The sequence below is a fragment of the Thunnus thynnus genome, chromosome 15, assembly GCF_963924715.1.
Source record: "Thunnus thynnus chromosome 15, fThuThy2.1, whole genome shotgun sequence".
In the NCBI taxonomy this organism is placed as follows: Eukaryota; Metazoa; Chordata; class Actinopteri; order Scombriformes; family Scombridae; genus Thunnus; species Thunnus thynnus.
The window spans coordinates 27,674,618-27,689,503 of NC_089531.1; the positions used below are offsets into that span (position 1 = coordinate 27,674,618).

Consider the following 14,886-nt stretch of genomic DNA (forward strand, 5'->3'; position numbering starts at 1 on the left):
CCTTTTTGCAGGTTTAGCTGAGCTGCTGTGCATTGACTAAAATACTCACTTATATTTATTCTAGCTCATCATTTATTTGAAATAGAAACCTTTAAACACTGACTCTTTTTTAAAATTATTTTACTGATAATTAGTGCCAAATTACATACATAGTTCTTACCAGGAAATTGTCTTTAAACTTGTTAGGAACCATGAATTTTGTAATGGTATGACTAACTGTGAAGTCACTTCATATGAGTGCAACTGTGCTTCAACTTTTATTGCTAATAATACCACAATATCATAATTCCAATTGAGTCTACTTACCCTGACACAACATTCATACACAGATAACCTCATGACAAGATAACTAAATGAGTGGAGATTTATGATAATAGAGATTTATGATGGACAATAATTCCAAAGGTTTAATTTATTATTATTTTACATGTAATTTTGCACGTCTTCTTCAGTCCAATGACGTGTCTGTCTGCAGCTACTCTGCCACATAGCTACACAAGTCAGATTTCTATTAAACATTCTCCATAAGCTTAGTTTGTAATTTGGGTTTTGTTGGAGAGAAAAAGCCTTGAAAACATGACAAAGCAGAGGAAAACCTTTTTTTCTGAATTTGTCCTAATTTCCCAAGTTTAGTGAAAAGCTTGTGAAAAGATTTATCATGAGTGCTCCAGAGCCCACCCTGACTGACAGACAGGAGGAAAAGCAGTGCTGAGAGGGAGGATAAATATTACCATTTTGAATGGCCTCATCTTTCCAGTGGGGGGAGCAATTTTCTGCTGGCTCTAAAATAGATGGAGAGGCACTTTAAAAGAAAAGGCTAGTTGCTCAGTGAAACAGGTGAGAGAGGCAGACTGATGCTTCCTCTGCTTTTTACATCACAATGAAAGGAATCAACAGTGGGATTCTAATAACACAGCAGGTTCATGTCAATCATAAACAACAGCATCAAAAACATCACAGTGTGTTGGTCTTATGGTGTTACAATAAGTGAGGGTATTAGGTTCATTTCCTCGAGTAAGTGTGTGTGTGTGTGTGTGTGTGTGTGTTCACTATGCTGAGATCAATAGCATATGTGCTGGGTCAGTGAGGTCGCCAGGACTGGCTCAATCTACACGTGACATTGTGCACTCTCAATCTCTGTTCAGTAAACAAACACATGCACTATCTGTTCAATGTACTGGATAACCTGTCTGTAGACAGCAACACATACTGGTTAAACTAGACCTAAGATGGCTTTTTATGTTTGTAATTGAAATCTACTTTCCTAGTTTCCACAAATGATTAGTAATGAATGAGTAAGGTGTGGAAACAGGAGGGTAATTTGGTGCTCAGTGGCCTTTTTTAAAGTTCTCAAATTAAAAAAACAAGGCATTTGATTCCTGTTCAGTTAACAATAGTGTTTGACGGTAACCCTGAGATTACACTTTACTTAACTCTGGCTGAAAAATACTCATTCTTTATAGAGGAATATTGATTTACACTGACTTTCACCTGGATTTTATGTTCCTTCACTTCAAAAAGTTATTGTTTCATGCTTCCAGATAGAATTGTTAATTCAGTTTATAGTAAACAGACTCTGCTGGTGGTGAGGACAGCTCATCACCAACTGGTGAAATAAGGACTTTCTTTTTCTTTTGAAATATTTTTTGGGGGCATTTTATGCCTTTATTATAGTGACAGTGGAGAGAGTTGACAGGGAATGAAGGGGAGAGTGTGGTGGGGAGATTACCTACAACAAAGGTCCACTGCCGAAATTGAACCGCAGAAATTGCAGTTATATAGCATGTGTCTTAAACAGTAAGCTACCAGGGCACGCTGCAAACTTTATTTTTCTAAGACCCTCTACACATGATCAGTGTTCCACTGTCTGCCATGTAAAGCTGGAATTATGCTTCTCCGATAATATGCAGAAATGTCTCTGCAGCCTGGAGAAGCATGTTTGAGCCTTAAGAAGGCTGCAGAGCATAGTGCGGAGTCGATGTGTAGCGTAGGTTTAGGACACCAGTGTGCCACAGCTACTATCTGCCAATAACAACTCTGACATCCCAGCATGCTATAGTATTCCTGGATGCCAAGACAGTGAAATGATTTTAAAGTGATGTTGTACAGTTTCTGTCAATCACTTCCAGGTTATGTCATGGACAGCTGTCCTCTTTTTGCACATAGGAAAGGTCACTGAAAAACAAAGTCAAAGTTGAGCTTGACAGCTCATTCTTAACCCTGGAAACAGCAGCTGACTGGGTCCACTTACTGGCTTGTTATGGTGCTTTTGACTGTATCAGATGCTTATCAGCACATTGAGTCTGATGTTCAAACTTCCGTAATTCTGAGCACATTGGCTTGAAAGGGCACTCCAGTGATTTTGTATTGCACTTCCATAAAGTTGGGAGACTTGCGAGAGAAAAATTGACTCAAAATTGAAATGTCAGAGGCTGAGATATCCTGACTTTTACTCTACAGTATGGGTCAAACTTAAAAAATACTGGGTCCTACAATTCCCATCACGCAACTCCTTATTTAGGCTTTCCATGTCTATTACATCCCCTCAAATTTCAAACTCTACAATCCTGGCTTGTAACCCAGGATTTCTGTCAAAAAGTCTCAAGCAAACCCTGAGATAATCAGAAAATAACCCTAATGATGTCACCAGGGTTATTTCCTCAGTGTCTCGAAAGCTCCCTCCAGAAAATTTAAAATTATACTTCCTGTGACATGTAAACTGACCTTTATGTGTAAAATCAGTGGTGTGCCCCTTTTAAAGTTGAACTTGACAGTTTTGGCAGTAAAACACTGGATCGCTGCAGATCATGTGTAGAGGGCCGAACTGTTTTTAATACTCAGATTTAATACAGACAAGTCCTCAGATATTATTTTGAAAACTAAAAAAAGAAAATAATGAGTTTCATATTTAGACTTGACATTTTTATAAACTGTTTCTTTACTGAAAGATGTATTACATCCCATAGTTTTCATGTGATTGAACTAAGGGTTTAACCACTCTGCCTTAAGATACTGCTAATAAACCTATATGTTTGTATTTCAGTGAAGAGTTTTGGTGTCCTGTGATGGTCTACATGTTGGTTCTGAGTCATTGAGAGCTTGTTGTTTTTGGTTTGTGAATATTGGCTTAAATATCTAATAAAAATAAAATATAAAATATAAAATATATTATCAACTTCAGTATTGGTAGGTATTGAGATATTAGTTGCATACTGTAAATGGTATTGGGAATAAGCCTGAGGGTGTGAGACTATGTGTGTGTGTTGGGGTAATCAGGCCAGACATCTTACCTGACATACTGGTGGGGTTCAAGGCCAAGACGTCATCCTCAGAGCCTCCTCAGACATCTGGGTACCTACCTCGCTGAACACAGAGACAAAAAAATCATCAGTCACTGAGTGCACTAGTCACACGTTTCAATCTAAAATCTTGAGTGAGGTATTTTGTGCCAGTTTGAAAAAGTAAAATCACGTGTGAAGAGGAAAAAGTGCTGCTAAATGGATGTAATCAGCCTCTTAGCCTGATAAAACAGTTTGAAAGAGATGTTTGATGCCTTTGTTTGCATCTCAATGGACATTCATGGATGCAGCTGTTACTGTGTTGTCAGTCTATCAAAGAGGATCTGTCCAGTGTCTCATGACATTTTGCTCCTGTATAGGGTGACATCTAGTGGTGAAATGTGGAAACCCAAGTCACACAACAGTTGAGGTGTTTGCAGACTTTTTCTTTCTTTCTTCATCACCTTTACAGTGTAATGAAAAAAAAGTTCTATCCTTCTATCTGCTGCAGCATGTCTTTAACCAGACAGGTGAGTTGAGGCAAAGCAGAGTAAAGTACAAAGGTCTCACAGAGACACAGTCAGCTGTAGTTCAACACACACACACACACACACACACACACACACACACACACACACACACACACACACACACACACACACAGGGGCAAGCTGTACAAACATATGCAACAGTTAGGTTGCATATATGGTGTTGAGCAGTCAGACCGATTAACACACACACCCACATACACCCTCACACTCACACACGTGTGAAATGTAGCTGGTCTACACACTATATGCGAGGGACATCTCATATACACTGCACATCTTGTATTTTTTTGTAGCTGCAACATTTAGTTTTAATTGATTAGTTGATTGACAGATAATTCATCTGCAACAATTTCGATAAGTGAGTAGTCATTCAAGCTATTTTTAAAGCAAAAAGAAAGAAAAACGAAGAAAAAAAAATGGCAAAAAATTCACAGGTTCCAGCTTCCCAAATGTGAATATCTTCTGGTTTTCATTCGTCTCTGTGACAATAAACTTTGGGTTTTTGGACTGTTAGTTGGACAAAACAAGGGATTCTGAGAAGTAATTTTAAGTTCTGGGAACTTCTGAACATTTTTTACAATTTAATGACATCCTACAGACTACACACATTCTGTTAATTGGCAAAATAACATTTGACATAATAGATCAATTGACAGTGAAAATAACCGTTAGTTGCAGCCCGACTGTATTGCATATTTTAGCTTTTTGTGTTTTTTAACCAAGAGTGACTTGGTACAAGAATTTCACTGTGTGAGTCTTTTCTAGATGACCATAAACCTCAACTTGATTTTTTAGCATTATCTAGTTTTTTGATTGTTTCCATTGGTCATTGTCATCATCAACATTGTGCTACTGTCTGGCATTCAATGTCCAGGATCCACTACTTTAAGGGTTCAGCACCCTGTATTATTATAGTGAGTTGAGCGCGTTATATCATATTTTTCACACTCATTAACAGCAAGGCTGCCACAGAACCATGGTTGTGATATACAAGTCAACAGATTTTCCATCACTATTAATGTCTTGAAAGAAGCGCTGAATGGTTGAGATGTATATGTCATATTTCATTAACTCATTTTTATGATTTTACAGACTATTGAATTCCCTTCTGCTTACTTTATGTTTCTCAGTTCATCAAGAATTAAATAGGACTTTCCACTACAGACGGCTGGCTGTGAGGAAGAACTGCTGAGAACCATCAGTGAATTTTCACTTATTTTATTTTGGTGACACATCCACCCATCTTTACTACGTGCACTACTGTATATGTATGTGTGTGCTCATATGTATGTACTGAGTGTGTATGTGTATAAATTATTTATTATTGTTCACTTTTGACTCTTATTTTTACCCCCTTTTCTTTTCTATTCTTTCTCATGCACATTTGCTCGGGACTGCTATGCAATTACGGAATTAGTGAGGTATCATTCAAAAGCTAATACACTAAATGTACGAAAACACACTGGGCCTTCCTATTGAGAAAAATGAGAAAACTCAGATTGATGAAACATGTTTGCTGCTCTGCTGTGCTGTTGACACCACACTACCCAGATCACTATAAAGAATTTCAATTGATGGATGACTGATCAAGCAGTGTAGTGACAGGCATAGAGAAACTGAGAGCCTGGCACCGCTGAGCACTATACATCACACGTGTAATAGTGAAAATACAAGCGATCTAAGTTTAGTAACCAAAAAACCGTTAGCTGTCAGCTGTCAGACGTAGTATTAGCTTGACAGGAGAAGGACCTCAGGGCAAAACAATTTCTAAAAGCCTGAGATGGATGTATGCAGTGGATGCAGAACTCATGGAGATGAGTGTACTCTGCTCTGCTCAGAAGTGTGATTGACAGACACCTGTCAGCACCGGAGAACATTCCACTGCAGATTTTGGGCGTCAGATATCAGTTATTCAAATGTGCCAAAAATAGTGGTGGAAAAGTAAGAAAACACTAACCTGGCATTTTGTAAATCTCAGCTATTTTATATTTGCTGTTTCATGACCGAGAACTCACCGCAAAACATAATAACACTTTCATATTAGTTCATGAGAGTTTAGAGCTACTCTTTCACCTGCAATAACAGATTTTTTGGGCACACAACATTTACACATCACCAACTTTTAAGCTGCTATGTTGAACTTGTTAGCAAACAGTAGCTTATTTCCACATCCAGCAGTAACGGTGCAACATTATCATTCATTTGGAGTCGTGTTTCTGTCCACCTGGTGAACATAAGTCCAATATTCACTCTCTTTTAGCTCTGTTTTTGCTCTCTACCAACTCCTGAGGGAAATATCTAGCTGCTAAATGCTCAACTATGTTCACCAGCTAGTGTACAGCTAACTGTGTTTGTTTGCTGCTTTTTCTCTGAAAACAGCTGCCTGCTGCGGCCCAAAATGACACTATGAGAGCGCTGAGAATGAACCAGAATGAACAGTGAACAGATAAACAATGAGTAAAACTCTCTACAAAGCTCCTTAAAGCCGAGGGGAGCTGCAGAGTCTCTGATAATGCTCTGTAGAGTCATCACTACAAGCAACACCTTTCACATTACATATGTGATACAATGTTATTATAAAAATATATATTGTAGTTGCTTTAAACTGATGCACAGGTACCTATTCATTTCATTCTCATCAGTGAATGTTTGGAAAATAAGAAAACATTGATAAATCCAACAAAAGGTGTTGTCATAAATAGTGGATGCGTTGCCGTGTACACATGCTTTTCCTGAATCAACAATGCTGTCAGAGCTTCAACCAGTGCAGCAGTCAGGAGAATATATAATAAATAATAAATAAACAGCAGGAGGCCAACCAAGGCCACACCAGCGGATACACAGTCCATTTAGCAGTTTCTATCACAGGATGGAGCACACAGAGCCCTGCAGAACATCTCCTCCTCTGTCTGTCTGACTGTTACTGTGTATGACACAGCAGCAGTGTGTTTGTCTCCACAGAGAGTCACAGTGTGCATCTGTCTGTATTATAAGCCCTGGTAAGCTGAGAGACCAGGAAGCAAAATGCCCTTGACTGGCTGTCCTCGTGAGTCTGCCTCCACACACACACACACACACACCCACACACACACACACACACACACTCCACTTTCCTGTAGCTGAAGCCACAACAAGAGGACTCCTTCTGATTGTGATGATAAGCTGGAGGAAGTAGGAGCTGGGCATCTGTTCACAGAGGCATGTATCATTTTACTCTGTGCTAATCAAGAGTCAGGTTCAAATGACTCCCTTATCTGTGTTGGTCATTCTTTAAATCTACCAGCAGCACTTGGATAGATGCAATATTAAACAGGTATAATACATTTTATAACACCCAGGATCATTTGTGCCCATGAGTACTATGTTTAAAATAATTATATAAAGTAAGAAGTATATTTCATCATTTTGAATCACAGTTCTGACTTTGTGAGGTACAAGTTAAAATGAAAACACAACTAAAATCGGTAAGTTAACACTGTTGAACTAGCAGAAAAGTAAGCATGACCTGGTTGACTTTCCGCCAAAACAGCTTTCAGTACTTTAAATCTGAACTTAAACACTCTGACATTTTGGGAAATATGCCTGTTTGTTATTTCCGTGCAGCCAGTACAGAGATAGGTCCAGCCTCTGTTTAGCCTAGCCTAGCATAACAACTGTAGCTTAGGGTAGCTTAGCCTCATACTGCCTTCCAACAACACTCAAACTGTCTTATTCATATGGTGTACCTTACCAATGCATCCAGGAGTCAGCAGAGTACTTACTGCAAAATATTCATGAATATTAATTCACTCAGTGTGCCTTACTAACAGGCTGCATTGACAGTCTTGCCTTTTAATTTAAAATGTTGATAAAGCTACTGTATGCTAGCTGTATGCTTCCAGTCCTTATGCTAAGCTAACTTCTTATGTTTGGTTTTGCACATTACAAAACCCACACACACACATCCATCACTCGTGCACACTTATACCACTAACTATACTGACATACGCACCCCACAACCTATTAATCCTTAATTGGCATTTTAATTTACTTAATTTGGTTTAATTTGGGTCAATAAAATATCTTTATCATGGTGTGTGTCCTGTTTGTTGTGGTCATGGAGCTGGGTCATAACAGTCCACTTACACAAGGCTTAAAGTTTAGATAGTGTAATTGGAGAAATTGAACGTTTCTTTAGATCAGCTCCAAAGCTTTTCCTTGAACTGTGCAGCTGCCATTATAATCCACACTGTCTGCAAGTCAGTTTCACCAGGCTGGATATAGTTAACTGGTAAAAGAACCGTTTCATAACTGCCTAACATCACATTATAGTTCTGTGTGACTGTGCTGATCTCTCAAAGTGGCATTAAATAAATATTTTTAATATTTATTTAACAGCATTTTAGAGGAGAATTTCTTTAACTTTTTTCAGGGACAACAGACACAATCGTTCAATCTAAGCTTTTCATACAAGAAATTCAACTCACAGTTGTTCAAATAAATATGATCTGTACTTCTGTATCAACCAGACACAAACCAATCATCTTGGAAAACATCAAATAACCTGTATGTACCCTGAAGAGTCATATTCAGGTCACTTTTATATAACCTGTCCTCGGCTGACTGAGCCTTTACCCGCTCTGACCATGGCACAAACATGAGTGTGATGCTGACAGAAAGCATTAAAGCCTCTGATTAATCAACTAATTACAGTATTAACCTCACAGCCGACCACTAAGATTTCCATTTCAGCCTATATCCTGATTCAAAAACTCACTGTCAACAAGCTCGGAAAAAAAAAAAAAGTATTACAGCTTGCATAATTCCTTTGCACTGAAAGAACAGCTGGCTTGAAAAGCATTATGGGAAACTGTGCTTCAGTTTGCTGCTTTTTACCCTAGAGAGCATTTAACATTCAGACAACAGCTGGGGAAGACCCGAAAGCTGCTTCATCCATACAGCAGGTCTCCGAGGCTCTAAAGAGGACACAGACAGACGGATATATGCCCAAAGATTTTCTGGCTGAAAAGAATATGAACATAGAGTGGGCACTAATATACATATGTAGATGGAAGAGATAAATCATTGCAGGTGACCACTGCAGGACACTGACATGATGAGACAACACATATAATTAACAAAATGAAACTCCCCATAGGGACATTTTTATAAATAACCTCAAACAGATTTGTATATCATAGAACAAGCAGCCTTGATGAGAGAAGTTGGCTCAAAGTTATAGCAGATGTTGGTGCAGGCAAACTGTGTGTCCCCTGGTTCCATTCTGGATCTGGTTTCAAGTTGGTAAAATACCCACATTCATTAGGCTCGGAGAATAACAAAAACTCTGATCAAATTCTCATTTTTAATAAAGCTGCTATGTGGACGTCCCCACTGGTTTTTTATTCCTTACCACTGTAAAAATGGTCACTGGGTTCTTTTTCATAACTTAATAATACTGTAGTACTACTGTTTATGTTATGACCATCAGTTTTCCTTAGGTTTGGTATGGTGCAAACCTATCGCCAGACAAGAACATCAATATTGTACAATTCTGCAAAATTCCAGATTGCTCTCATTAATAATATCTTTTCTTTCTTTTACATTCAGTGGCATTGATTTCAAAATTACAGGATTACGCAAATAAAACTTGGTTTACAGGCTAAGCATGGTCTGTTCAGCGACCCGCACGCAATATTCACAGTGTGTGTGCACTGTCTACAAATATTAATGTGTACATATTCAAATAAGCTGAGCTCTGGTCCATGCAGGAGTTGTATTTGCTCTCCAGCATCACTGCTGTAAAAGAAAAAAACCTGAATGGATTTACAGTTGCTGTGCAGCATGTTCGCTCCTTGCATTTTTGTTCTTCATGTCTTTATGAACATGTTGGTTATTATTATTATTAATTATCTATGTTTTTTGGAATTTGGAAGAGGAAATGATTGGGTTGGTCCAACATACCAACAAGCCAATCATCAACATTGTCAGTGTGGCTGCCAACATGATGTTCCGAATTTCAAGATGTGTGTACCAGGTCCGCACACTGGGCGCAATGACATAATTGAGGAGGTTTGCAGGACCGTCCTTGTGTTTGCGGGAAGAAGTGTATTTTGCAAGAAGCATGCAACACTCATTAGGGAAAGATCGTGGTTATGGTTACATAAAAAGTTACATGTTAATTGGGACAGAATGCAAACTCTGGTCTCCTGCATGAAAGGTAAATATGCAACACACCCATCCACCACCACGACATCCACACTTTTAATTCTAGTGTCACTACATTATTGGAATTATTATTTACATATATTATTATTACCATTATTAAAGTGAGGGGAATAAATTAAAGCTGTAGTTTAGTTGTCCCCATTGGGGACCCAACACTACACCAACTGAACTGAGCAGCCAACTGAATCCAAAATTTATCCAAAATCCAAAAGTGAATTGATTTAAACTATTAAATGTTTTATCATGTTTCAACAAAGCTAAATGTTTAGCTTCAGCTTACTGGGAATGACTTGACAACTAAATGTCAAGCTTGATTTCTTAACTGAAATGCTGCTTGGGAGTCACAGTTGACTTCTCTCCTTGTATTTTTGTGTACACAGGGTTATACCACTCATTAAAGGATTGGGTTCCACACCCATCCAAGCCTTGGCAATGCTCCGGCTGTCAATCACCTAGCAGTGACTATGCAGAATGTAGTAAGAATATTATCAGAGGTAAAATGTGTTTAATTTACTATATGACACCTAGACTAATGCATACACAGCAAAAATATAATGATCTTGTCCTTCACAGTGAGCCTAAGACACATCAGAGGAAACTGAGTTTGAGGAAAACCAAGTTTCATCCAACATTCAAAAGCTAAACCTATACTGTAGGTGCTCAAATGGAGGCATTTCAGGACAACCTGATTCCATCAGATAGGAGGTCCTCAGATGGCAATTTATTTTGTAAGGGGGGAAAAAAAAATCATACGACTGAGTGCTTTTTGTGGCTCTCTAATTGCCATTTCTGCACATTAGTGTCCCAAATAAACAAAAGCGACAATAATGGACCTCCACCGCAGGCATAAATTAGCTGCAGTGGCAGAGAGCAGGGTGGCCCCAGTCCACCCTTTCTCTTTTCATCCAGCTTTGGCCTTTTCTACTTTCCTACTTGCTCCATCTGATCTCTTAGACTTTAAAACAGAGAAACTAGGTTGAACTCTGTGTGGCTTTGGCTGGGCAACTAGATTATTTCACAGTTTGAATTCTGACCCTGTGCTGTCTTTGCAGGGATTTTCTTGTAAGATACAAAAATATACTACTGATTTGAACTTGGAAAAACACATGGCTGATACTTATAAACACTAATAATCACAAGTTTCTTTGTAATCCCTATTGACAGCATTTAACACCAACATCTGCAAAACAATACTTTCAAAATAAATACCCTAAATAATAATTTAGCCATTCATTTTGTATCTGGTGTAATTCAAGGCATAGTGGCAACAACATCCAACATGTGTGCACTTATAGCAAAGAGGAAGTTTCATCAAGGTCACAGCAGAGCAGAAATCTCATTTGTTGTTTGCATATTGATTTTTATCCTCGGCTTTCCTGGAACAGCCAGGAGCTCCAAATGGACTCATGAGAGAATCCACATCATTTCTTGATGAGGAAGTGCTGAACTACAGTGCTGAGCAATTTAAATTGTAGCCTGGTGTTTACTCCGGGACTGTGAAAGTTGTGTGTCATGGTGTGAATATGTGTGTCTGCTTGTATGTAGTACATGAGCTAACATGATGCAGCCTTCATGCTGACCTTCCTACAACCGCTACAACCAGACACGGCCGCCTGTCTTTATACAAACATCAGCAGTGTTAGTTACTTTCAACAGCTTCATCTACAGTACATATGAGCTACAAAAATCTACTTTTAGTCTTGAGTAAAGGTAAATTTAAAAAACAAAAAACAATAATCAATATAAAATATGCTATTGCTGTATGTATGGGAGTATAACAGGCTGTTATATCAGGAATTAGTGATAGTATCTGAAATCAGTATCACACTAAATTGTCACATTTACCTTTGTAAAATAAACTAAACGATGTCTTTTTAAATACACCTGTGAACAAGGATATCTGTCCTTGCAGAGGACCTCTTAACATTAGCCCATTTGTACTGAACAATAAGCAGAAAATCATAGATGATGTAATTGATATATTCAGCAGTTAAAAACCTCTTTAGACATTTATTATCTAAAGCAGAGAATGAAAGTTAAAATAGGCTCTATTTCACTATCAATATAAGAAAGAGTTAGATATGAAGTGACATCAACAAACATCTGTATAATAGACAGCTGTGTGTGAAATGTATGTGACTTTCTATAGTTACTCTGACTTCTTGGACATGCACCCATCATATTGCTTGACGTGGTTGTGTTTGTTTGATGTTTACTGAGGTGAGCGTCCACATGACAGATATGATATCTATTTTCTGTACCTGCCCTTCCTCATCTGCCTCCAACACTTCAATTGTTTTCTCTATATGACTGACTCTAATATCTATGGGCTGAGCATTTATGGTTAATTAAAACTAGAGTTAATAGTTAATATAAGAACTAGATAGTGGATTTTAAGACAGCACCTATGTCATGGAAATTGCTCGCCCAGTGCACAGGCAGAAAAGTTTTCTAGCGTCCTGCTGTCTCCCTCGCTGGGAAACTTAACCTTCATGCTTTAAAAATTCATAATACAAACACTAATAATGGACCTTGTTTGCCATTCAAGGTGCCCTGCCAACAATTTTACAGGCTTCTCGTTTATAATGGCGGTCTATGGACCACAGGGAATTTTCTTAGTTGCACTACCACAGATAGGTACTCAGGCAAATTGATAGCACAGCTGTGGAGAAGGGTCCTGCTGAAGCCTGTTGACCAGGGGGTGAGGAATGAGGGGCTGCAACGTGTAATCCCCCCTCAGACCACAGTGTGGGTTGCGATGGCAGAGTGGCGCTGTCCGTATTTCTGCTCGCTGACTCCGCGGAACTTATGAAGGCTGCATAAGCAAGGTTTCAAAGTTTATGACTGCTGAAAACTTTAGCCAAAATATGAGATATTAGTTTCTTTTTATGTTTGTGGTGAATGAAACTTTGTTTGGGCTGATATTCATCTGCTGGGCTTCAGTAAGTTTGTTCCTGACATTTATTCAGCTGTTTCTCAGCTGTGGAACCAGATGAACGGTAAGAGACAATGTTGTTTTATGTCTGAATTTTTGTCATATTCATAATGTGACGTTATTTCTCCACTCGATAACATTGGTAATATTAAATGGTAATATCAGCAACGAACAACAACAGATGACTGTACTGTTCTGTCTCCTGTATTTGTGACTGACAGTAAACCACTGTAGCATTATAGTCTCTGATGTAGTCAGACAGATAAACTGATTCAGATAAACAAAGCCATGCCAGACTTTGCCTGATAAACAGTGGACATGGAGGTGCACAATGTAATATTTGAAGTGTGAGTTATATAAATGACCTGTGTGGGAATTCTGCAGCTTGTTGTCTGAGCTGTCAGAAGCTGATCTGGACTCTTTCTAGACTGATACTGACACAAGACAGAAGAATTGGCAAGTAATCTTACTGGGTTGTGCTTATTTTCTTTACAGTCACCAGAGACCCAGCCTGATCTGAACCAAAAGGTTCTCTGTGATCACAGCCAATGGATACGTCTATAACTCTGTGACATCATCTGGAGATCTTCATCAGTGGATCTGATGCTGCTTGTCAGGTAATTATGCACTTTTCTTATTTCATAGTGCAATGTTATTTTGTGCAAGTTTTTTTTTAGTGAAGTAATGTTTATTTTGCTTGTCTGTATTTTTTTTATTTAGTCTGGTAAAAGCTCCTGTGTTTCCTTGAACTGGTCTCTATCTTTAAGCGCATCAGTGCAACATGGTGAGGAATGAAACTTTTAGTGCTGTTGGTTCATAAACAGACAGTTTAAGTTCATTATATCACATTCAGTTGTACTGACTTCTGTCCCTCCGGCGTCTGTCCAGACTCTTCTGATCATCCTCCTTACATCCCTCCTCAGGTCAGGCTGCAGCCTCAGCACCAGCTCTGACAGGACTACAACCAGCCACATCTGTATTTACTTTATTTTTTCATCAACATGTGCATAAGTCAATCTTATTGGCTGTGTTATGTATGATTTGATCAAATGTATTGAATTATAAGTCCAATAAATGGCTTGAAACTATCTATTGTCTGCCTTGATTAGTTGTGTGAATAACATTCAGTGATCTTTACACAGATTATATAATCTTATATAATCCTCTATAAAGAAGAAAACATGATAATTTTTATTAATGACCATTAGTTAATAGTAATCATTGTCACTCTGGGCCAGGACCCTGCTGAAAAGCAGATGATCTGTGTCATCTCAGTAAGGCTTTCCATGTTAAATACCAATAAAATTTATAAAAACAACAACAATAATAATAATAGTAATAATAATGTCTTTAAATGGTGAATGTCATAACTGTCTTTAGTCAGAGCAGTCCTCGACAATTTGCAGAACATAATTTTACTGTGTGTGTTAGAAATATTGGAAATGATCTGAAAAAGACTAATTAGGACATTTTTTTCATTAATTTCTTTCTATTGTTACTGCTATTGTTACTCAAAATTATATTTAATAATAATGGTAAATTAAAATAAATCAGTAATACAGGAATAAATATTTACATATTTACTATAAGATGGAGTGTGGTAGCTGTATATAAAAAAAGTGTGTTCCAGAGGAGATTCGATCCTGTGCTTGAATGGGAAAACAGACAGATGTTACTTCCGGTCATGAAAGCCCTCTACACCTATCCACAGCAGGCCGAACCCAACTTAACAATGGTAAGACAAGAGGAGGTAAGTAGCCAAGAACCAAAGGGGACGCAGCATGAGGTGCTACAGGCTACAGCCAGACTTTATTGAAGCAGGCAGATCACTGCACAAGTTTTAAAAGATCAAACTTGATTCAAAACTTTTGAAATAGGCTCATCAATATTGGAAATAAAAAAATACAATTAATTG

The 14,886-nt window shown here is 38.2% G+C and overlaps 1 protein-coding gene and 1 long non-coding RNA gene across 6 annotated transcripts in view; one reads left to right on the forward strand and one right to left on the reverse strand.

The window, feature by feature from the left end:
- thrb (thyroid hormone receptor beta) overlaps positions 1-14,886 on the reverse strand; it is a 130,007-nt gene that overhangs the window by 31,641 nt on the left and 83,480 nt on the right. For 4 of the 5 annotated variants that reach the window (XM_067611625.1, XM_067611623.1, XM_067611624.1 and 1 more), the window contains 2 exons: positions 3,291-3,363; positions 732-782 (listed from right to left, as the gene is read on the reverse strand). In XM_067611625.1, the coding sequence (XP_067467726.1) occupies positions 732-782; positions 3,291-3,297 (58 nt within the window). In that variant the 5' untranslated portion in view covers positions 3,298-3,363. The remainder of the gene's footprint in view (positions 1-731; positions 783-3,290; positions 3,364-14,886) is intronic. The other variant, XM_067611626.1, reaches the window with a different exon arrangement.
- On the forward strand, positions 11,531-14,044 carry LOC137198382 (uncharacterized). Its single transcript, XR_010931636.1, has 3 exons — positions 11,531-13,588; positions 13,692-13,755; positions 13,860-14,044. It is a non-coding gene; the product is annotated as an uncharacterized lncRNA (long non-coding RNA).